The 8,897-nt window shown below is 36.9% G+C and overlaps 1 protein-coding gene across 1 annotated transcript; it reads right to left on the bottom strand.

Annotated features, from left to right (window-relative positions):
- Positions 1-2,599: 2,599 nt before the first annotated feature.
- On the bottom strand, positions 2,600-6,472 carry LOC139133130 (uncharacterized). Its single transcript, XM_070699552.1, has 2 exons — positions 6,293-6,472; positions 2,600-4,816 (listed from the first exon to the last, which is right to left on the bottom strand). The coding sequence occupies exon 2, from the start codon at positions 4,577-4,579 to the stop codon at positions 3,479-3,481; it is 1,101 nt and encodes a 366-aa protein (XP_070555653.1). The 5' UTR covers positions 4,580-4,816; positions 6,293-6,472; the 3' UTR covers positions 2,600-3,478.
- Between the last annotated feature and the right edge of the window lie 2,425 nt (positions 6,473-8,897).

Genomic DNA, 8,897 nt, shown 5'->3' with positions numbered 1-8,897 from the left:
TAACTTGTAAATATTCAAAATACGTAAATTTCGGAACAAAGGCTCAGAATGAGCATGAAATCGGAGAAGGTGATTAAGCGAACTAGCTTTTTCTGAAGAAGGAAAATTGGCTCAAGGTAAGTCTGATAGGTGTTTCCCCAAATTTCAATACAGTAGGATAAGTGAGGTAAAATAAAAGCGTTGTAAATATGAGAAGAACAGATTTTGGAACAAAATGTCGAATTTTTGAAATAATACCAATTTGAATAGCTTTTACAATTCTCTGAATGTGTGATTTCCAAGAAAATGAAGAATCAATATTTACACCAAGATAACCTGCTGAAGAAACTTTTTTAATAACTGTAGTACCGATACGCAAGTTACCCTCAAAAGTAACCCTTCTCTGGGGTGTTTTGATAATCATATAGTTTGTTTTGTCTGCATTTATGGTTAATTTATTTCCCTTACACCATTTGTCGATCTCATTAAGTTGAAAAGTGACGTCATTCAAATTTATTTGCTGGGCACATACAGATCTAAATATGTTTGTATCGTCGGCAAACAGCCTAAAATTAAAATAAGTGGTTGCATTACAGATATCATTGATATAAATCAAAAATAAAGTTGGACCAAGTATCGATCCTTGAGGTACTCCACACCTGATTTGTCTTTGAGAGAGGTTCCCCATCAACCACGAATTGATTTCTATCTGATAAGTAACTGTGAAACCAATCTAGTGGAATACCCCTAACCCCATGATAATGAAGTTTTTGTATTATGGGGTTATCATCATCTTGATTATTAACCTTTAGGCCGATTTTTAAATTTAAATTCTTTGGTCTGAGATTGAATTTAGAAATAGGTGTGTACTGCCGTGAGGACGGCACTTTGAGGCCATTCAAATTTCCCTCTGAAATTTCCCTCTTATATTATTCGTATAAGAAAATAGCAATTATGAGTATGTAATACAACTAATATATGGTAAAATAGGAATTGTTATAAATGGGCAAAAAGACTACCTGAGTACGGTGTAAGGCAAAATTCTTGGTCTGCAAATTTATAAGCCTGCCTATGGTACAAAAAAGACTTCTGTAAAACACATTTTCCTTTGACCTGAACAAAAGGTGTTCTCAAAAATTGTTTTAACTTGAAGCTTACAACTTTCATAAGGAAGGCGATTGTAAAATACGTTACTACAATAATTTAATCGAGAAGTATTGTAGTTGGATGTTGTTAGCTGCATTTTTACCCATACTTATGTTTTCCAACGTTGGAGTATAGCTTTCCGAAAACAATGTACGCTGAAGCGTTGTCTATTTCGTATTATTTTCCAAGATAAGAAAGCTATCACAAATTTATAAGATTCTTGGCGATGACGTCGAATACAGCTTCTAGGGTAGTATGGGCTTGTGATTCATTCGATGACTTACTTTTCCTATCTTTCGCAATGTTGACAAACCCATAAAATCCCTGATAAGGCCACAGATTAGCATAATTAGTTGTGTTGGCTAATTAATTACAAGATTTGTATCTGAGAGATAAACGTCCTTGTAATGGGGGTGTAAAATAAAAAAGAGTCAAGAGGCTAGGTTAGGTTATATAATAATTTATTTGTTTACTCCGATCAGTCAGAGCATGAAGAAAAGGAGAGGAACTGAAAGAGTAAACAGCGAGAAAAACTCAATAGGTCTGGGCCGCCTGTGGATGCACTGATAAGTCAAATGAGGGTTATTTCATTAAGTATTACAACAAAAACCTGATGTTACCACACAGACAACAAAAATATAACCTAAAGAATTAATTGAAAATTAAAAGAAAGATGTCAGAGAAACTCTTTATATTTGAGTGTCTTGAACTTTAATAATTTAACTTGGACATCTGCTCAATGAACTTAATTCAACACTTCAAATATACATGAGTAACTTTATCTTTAACAGTTTCGCAAAGTCCTAATAATGAATGAATTCAAAATATCTGTTTGGAAACAATGTTACGAAATGCAAGTTGAAAAAATAATTTCCAGTAGAGCAGGTACAAAAGACGTTCGACCCCAACCTCCCATCGGGTAAACCATATCAATAGCTAGCTGTTAAGGTTCCAAGACAAGAACTTGACCTACTTAAGCTAGCGATTCTCTAGTGGTTAATAAGCTCAGAACCCCCGTAAATTATATATTTTCGGAAAGCCTAAGTATAGGGGAACATTTTTTGTTACCATGGTGTCATCATTGTTTACATAACTACCACGTGACAGGTAATTTGCATAACCTTTCAAAAATCGGTTTTCCCTATGCTTTGTTTCAATGCTTTGAAATATGTGGCTGAAATTTGTGTGAGTGCAAGCTGTCCTAAGGATCTTCCAAAGTGTGTCTCAGAATTTTTTAACCTTCTTAAACAATTTTTATGCCAGAAAAACTTCCAGAGTGGTGAATTTAACCCTAGTTAATTTCTTTAAAATTGTGCTAAAAACTAAGCAAGATATGAAAAATCGGAGACACGCTTTGGAAGAGTGTTGTGACAGCTTGCATTCCAGCAAGTTTGAGTCAGATATTTTGAAGTATTGAGACAAAACATAGGGAAAAGCGATTTTCGAAGTTTATGCAAATTGCCTGTCAGGTGATAGTTATGTAAACAATGATGACACTGTGGTTACTAAAATGGTTCCCTATATCTAGGCTTTAAGAAAATGTATGATTTACGGGGTTCTGAGCTTATTAAGAGAATTGTTAGATTAAAAAGGTCAATTTCTTGCTTTGGAACCTTAAAATACAGTTGAATCGTCAGATTCCAAAATGATTAAGTCAAGAAGATGACGTAAAATTATGTAAAATATAATGCAGTGCAATGTCGAAGAACGATGAATCGTCACAGCAAAGTAACACAGTTGTCAGCCATCACAGTGCCCACTAAAAACCTAATGACTCTGTCTTTGCTAATGATACCTATGTATTTTTTTCGGAAGCTATTTACAGGAAACACAGATTTCATCCCAAGGATAATGTTAGTGTCGAATACAACTGTAAGATGTAACCTGGCATTCTTTAATTTGTACTTTTCAAGCTTTGAAAACGATAAAGCCTACTCTAAGGATGCAAGATGATTTGACAGTGTACAATGTTGACTTCGTCGTCTGATGTTGGCATGATTTGTTTCACCCAGCAAAATAATTATCTATACTACGGATAATGGACTGATATGGATGTGCGATCAAAATACGTCGTCCATATATCTTTAGTCCCAGCGATCTTGGCCGTCGAGATCTTGGTCAGTATTTTGTGGCACATAGTCAAAGCCAGTAGTAATTGCTACAATGCGTATACCGGATTTTGACCATTTGCGTAGGGTAATTGTGTGCACACCTGGTTTTACTCCCTTTCGCAATAAAAATACTCCAAAAAATCCCAACCTAAGCTCATGTTTAACAGTAGTTGCTGTAGATTCGTCATCATCAAGCCATGCGGTAACCTTCCCACAATCCTTGCAGGTCTTAGAACCTAACATTACATGAGCTCTTTCATGTTCGTATGGTATAATGTCAATTTGAAATCTGATTGTTGTATTCGGTTCTCCCGATTCCCACATGTTCTTATCGTCAAACAGACCTGGTCTTCTCCAGTGGAACCATCATGCGAGCCACCATTCAGAATGGGCACAAGAGGGTTAGAGTTTCCTGTCTCAGCGATCGCAGTTGACCAGCATTGGGTGCCTGTCAGTTTTGTGGTGTTAATTAAAGGCAAGGGTAACGCAATGCCCAGTTCCTTTTTGTCATCTGTAGACAGAGGGCGGGAAGAATGCGCCATTTGTTCAATAACTCCCATCAGAACGTTGCCAAGCATTCGCGTCAGAAGGTTGCCAACCACGGAATGGTATCGCACGTTTGGATGGCAATGGTCCACTGGACATGCAAGAGTACCAGCTTCCCCTTGTTCGATGAGATCGCATAAAGCAGCTTTCATGTTAAGAGATGGCACATTATAGTGCTCACTTAATGGTTTACTACAGCTATCTTCGTTGCTCTGACATGAATGGCCTCGGAAGCCAGTAACAAAATTCACGTATACCAGCTGAGGTCCGTTGGCCACCTGCAACACTTTTCTTGTAAATTCTTCTTGAGGAGAACATCCATGATGATAGATTTTGTCATTGACGCTGCATTCCCACAGGAGCACATCAAGACAGGTTAAATTTAAGTAGTTGTCCATACAGTATGTGTGAAACAAGCTTCCGCTGGCATTCAATGCACCGTTGAATATCTCCACTTCTGTATGCAGGATTTCTTCCAAATTATTTTTAAGCTTTTCAACATAATAATTCCTCTTACCGACGCATGTTGCTGTGGAGATCGAGCCGCCACTGACTCCAATCTGTAAAGTCCTTTTTGTGAGTATGACGTTCTTAAAAAAGGTCTCCAATTTAGGAAAAGTTGCAGAGTTTTCCACAGCTTTTTGCTGTCGTTCCTTGGTAATCCCTGATTCGAGATCTTGAATATCTAAAATTTGATTAAGGTTGAGAAACCGTTCTTTCAGAGCTTGTAACTCAGTTGGATTCCATCTATCTTCAATCATTATATATGATAAAGTCAGCAGTTTGTCCTTCTGCATTTACAAAGTTTCCAGTTCTAGCAATTGGTGGTGGAACGTATTTGTCATTGTGTTCAAATTCTCCCCGAATCTTAAAAGGTGAACGCTCTTGTACCCATGAATTTGTGCCCAATAAAAACAAGGTGAAGATCACACAGGCAGAGCATACAAAGACGATACTAATGAACCAAACGCGTTGCATGTTCTGTCGAGAATGACGTTGGCCGTGTTGTACAGTCATGCTTTATGGTAATCAACCTGGAAAATAAAGGAAACAAAGTGGTCATTAGTGATACTAAAAGATGACTGTCACAGATGAGGACACATGCAGGTCTTCAGTGAAATTTGAAGTCGATCAGTAGCTACTTTTACTTTAGTGACGCTATTAACAGGACAAGAACTGATATTTTATGGACGTGCTAAAACGCTTGATGGCCCATTATTTTCATCTTAATAGTAATAAGTAGCCCTAGGACTGACGGAGGAAACTGTAACATTTCCTTCTCTACGCATGAGCGAAAGTGAATTTGGTGTGGACAATGTAAATTGAATATCGCCACTCTGTAAGGGGACCATCAGTCAACTTATGTAGTTTCCTATCGATATCTAGTAGCACGGTGCTGTTGAGATGCCATATACATTGTACGGTACTAGAGCTTGCTGTGGAGATTCATAGACGAAGTTCGTCGGGTGAAATTTGCTCTGGTTGCAGCGGTTTATGCCAGTTTTATCGTGCTTTTAAACATGTTGATTTCGGCGTCGGACCAATGAAAGGTGAATGCTTGTCGTTATACGCTAGGAATGTTATAAAGTCCTGTTTTCACGTTTCCTGTCTTTGAAAGAGAACTAGCGATTATTGTTGCTGAATTTCTTGAAGTTGTTTTCAGCTGATCTAAGGTAGACTTTTGCGATTCTGAGATTTCAGCCTCATAAATAATCTAAGCACATTGGCAGCGTCCTTTTCGATTGGTCTTTTATAGTTTGTTCGGTTTTCGGTGATTTTTCGGTTGTGGCCTTTTATAATACATGAAACATTTTGATGTTTCCTTTGTCGTTACTGCACGTAGCCTTTAGTTTAGAAAGCGGGGTTTTTTGGTGATTGGGAGGATTATCTTCCTGAACTTTGCTTCAATGTTCCTCGTGTTTCAGTGGATGACGTGGTACTGTTAGCTCTTTCCGTTCTTGCTACGTTTATGCTAATTCTTTTCTGAGGTGTATGTAAAATCAGTTTGATAGCCACTTGTATTCATTGCTAGAAAGGCATTGGCAGAAAGTGGATTCGCGCTAGGCCTGTGAGCTCCACTCTACCAGGGTAACTAGATGTGTGAGCTGATTATGACGATTTAAAAACACCAGATGCAACAGTTTGATGATCGCCTTATACCATGACACTAGAGGTTCATGATTATTACTTTATTACTGATAATCTCTCTCTCTCTCTCTCTCTCTCTCTCTCTCTCTCTCTCATTGCATTGGTCTTCACGGTATAATGATCGCGATGAGTGAAGGTCTATTCGTTTTGATACTGATTATGTTTAAATTCAATATGACACGAGAACAGCGTTCTACCACAGACATGTTTCTAAACGTTGATTATCATTTTTGCTGTCACAAAAATACTGAAACCTGAGTCAAAACGTACATATAAATTTTATCGCTAGCTACGTGAACTGTTGAAGTAATTCCCTAGTTCCCTATTGACAAATCAGTTTCAGAGAATGAAATGTTACTTACTGTTCACTTTCACTTTTGGAGAGTTTTCGTCTTCAATTCGTGAATTGTTTGACCTTTCCTTGCTGCTGTGAAGGAAGAATATTTGACCAAATCCTTATTGAAATTAGAAATGCAATATAAATTTTGACCGCAAGTTAGTGAAGGGCACGGGGTACTGAGTGAGGTGAAATTCTAACACGAATATAAAGCCTCTACGAATGCTTTCACTCGAGATTAAGTGGTTTCTTAAAGTATGGAAGAAAGCACTGATCAGCGTTGGAGATCACATACAGTTGTAGGATCAAGCTGGTTAACATTTGAGCGCCAAAGTCAATTTTTGTCTCCTTTAGAAAGTTTACTCCAGTCGATATTTTTCAAATTTTTGTCAAAATTTTGATAACAAACTTTAGCCAATGAAATGTAAAGTCCATTTGGTGCAAAATTATCAAAAAATTACAGGAAAAATCACAAAAATTGAAAAAAATGTTGCACTAAAATTTTGGTGGGAACAATTACACCACTCAAATGATTAAATGGCCTGTAAATATGTGCAATGGATTCCATTTACATGAAGCTGGCGACGGTGGCAAAGATTCCGTCGGTGAACATCACTACATGCAATTTCGACTAACACGATTGGAACTGATTTGGGATAATTGGATCTTCATATTTTTTCAAATTTCTCAAAAGCGTTAGGTGCCGGATAGCTGAATGTTACAACATTACAAATTACTCATAAAAACAAGTGTGTAACTTAAAAAGAAAAGTAGATGAGGTTACATTTGCCGATTAAATCGACATTAGTTCAAATGTGTTGATTTTACCAGAAAAAAATGTTGTTAATGACGTTTGTATAACAAAACGCATGTCATGCATGATATTACAAATTCGATACTCAAAAATAAATGTTTATGTCGAAAGTAACGATCAAAGCGAGATATTTTCGGCACATCGCCGAAAGAATTGATTGCAACTTACCCGAGGTTTGACAACAATAAGACGAGTCTTTGTGATTTGGCAAGCTGACATAATAATACAGTATTTTTTTTCGTGGTGATATGCATGAAGTCCTTTGAAATGTTCGTGGTTGATGTATTTTTAATATTCAGAGCTGCATTTTGTCGCAGTTTATCTGGCAACACCCGGCATCGTAAATAACATAATACCTTCCCAGCATCCATCGATGCTTTCACATAAGGTTTCCTGTTTCCCGAGTAAAATTAGGCAGATATATTAAATTGTTGATATCGTCTTATTCGGGCTACTTACGTTATTTTCGGGGAGTAATTCTTCTCTAGCTGAGTAGAGTGTGAAGGCAGTTCTAAGTTTTGTAAGTTGACAACGATTGTGAGGTGAAATAGGAAGTTGTGTAAACAACATGACAAAACTGTTATGTTTCAAAAGGAAAGGAACAGCTTTTGATACTGATAGTACATATCATACACAATATTTGGTGCAACAACTGTAAGGTGCAATGATATTATGGTGCATATTGACAAAAATGACAGCTAGACATGCACTACTTTCTGGAATTGAAAATAATGTTCTTCTCAATCAGCATGTTGGTATAAAGTTTTATTTTGATAAAAACAAACTCATTTTGTCCTGTGAGAGACAACTACAAGAGAATCAAAAGTCTGTCTCAAAGCTTGCTAATATTTGAAAAACAGTGAATCAATATTCATTTATTTCAAATGCAAGTTTATTCCAACAAATTAATGATAGCTAATTGCAAAGTGTCTACATTCAATGACTCCTTGTCGATAGTGACATTTAACAGCACGAAAACAATTTCCCCAATTAACGAAAACCACACTTTTTTCAAAATATTCCACTTAAATAACTGGTTATAAAATTCAGTTCTGCTGTACTTGATATATTTCACCATGAATTTCTGATTTGATCAAAAGTGGTTGAACTTTCTTGATAGTTTAAGATATTTTTATGGAAATAACTAAATTTAATATATAATATATCCTTTAATATGATTTTCCATGGAAATATGTGCAAATATGCAAGCAAAAGCCATTTCGTTATTTTTCAAGTCAAATTACAGTCATTATTTCATTGCCACAAGTTCATTCTTTGTGAAATATCTGTTGGGTTCTTACCGGTGTCAACTTGTCAGTTGCAGGAAATTTCTTGCAAGGGTGGGTGGGTCCCTTGCAAGAAATTTCTTGCAAGGGACACACCCACCCTTGCAAGAAATTTCCTGCAACTGTGAGCCATGTCCGTTGCAAGAAATTTCTTGCATGGATGGGTGTGTCAATTGCAAGAAATTTCTTGCATGGGTGGGTGTGTCCATCGCAAGAAATTTCTTGCAAAGGACACACCTATCCCATGCAAGAAATTTCTTACAAGGGACACACCCATCGATGCAAGAAATTTCTAGCAAAGGACACACCTATCCATGCAAGAAATTTCTTACAAGGGACACACCCACCCATGCAAGAAATTTCCTGCAAGGGACACACCCACCCATGCAAGAAATTCTAGCAAGGGTTGTGAAAAAAATCTAAGTTTATAAAGTAATATTATATGGATGGGTGTGTCCCTTGTAAGAAATTTCTTGCATGGGTGGGTGTGTTCCTTGCAAGAAATGTCTTGCATGGATGGTTGTGTCCCT

This window comes from Ptychodera flava, chromosome 5, assembly GCF_041260155.1.
Source record: "Ptychodera flava strain L36383 chromosome 5, AS_Pfla_20210202, whole genome shotgun sequence".
NCBI lineage: Eukaryota > Metazoa > Hemichordata > Enteropneusta > Ptychoderidae > Ptychodera > Ptychodera flava.
This window is presented reverse-complemented; position numbering and strand designations above follow the sequence as displayed.

Coding starts and splice junctions, on each gene's coding strand:
- LOC139133130 (XM_070699552.1), bottom strand. CDS start 4,579: ATGCAGAAGGACAAACTGCTGACTTTATCATATATAATGATTGAAGAT.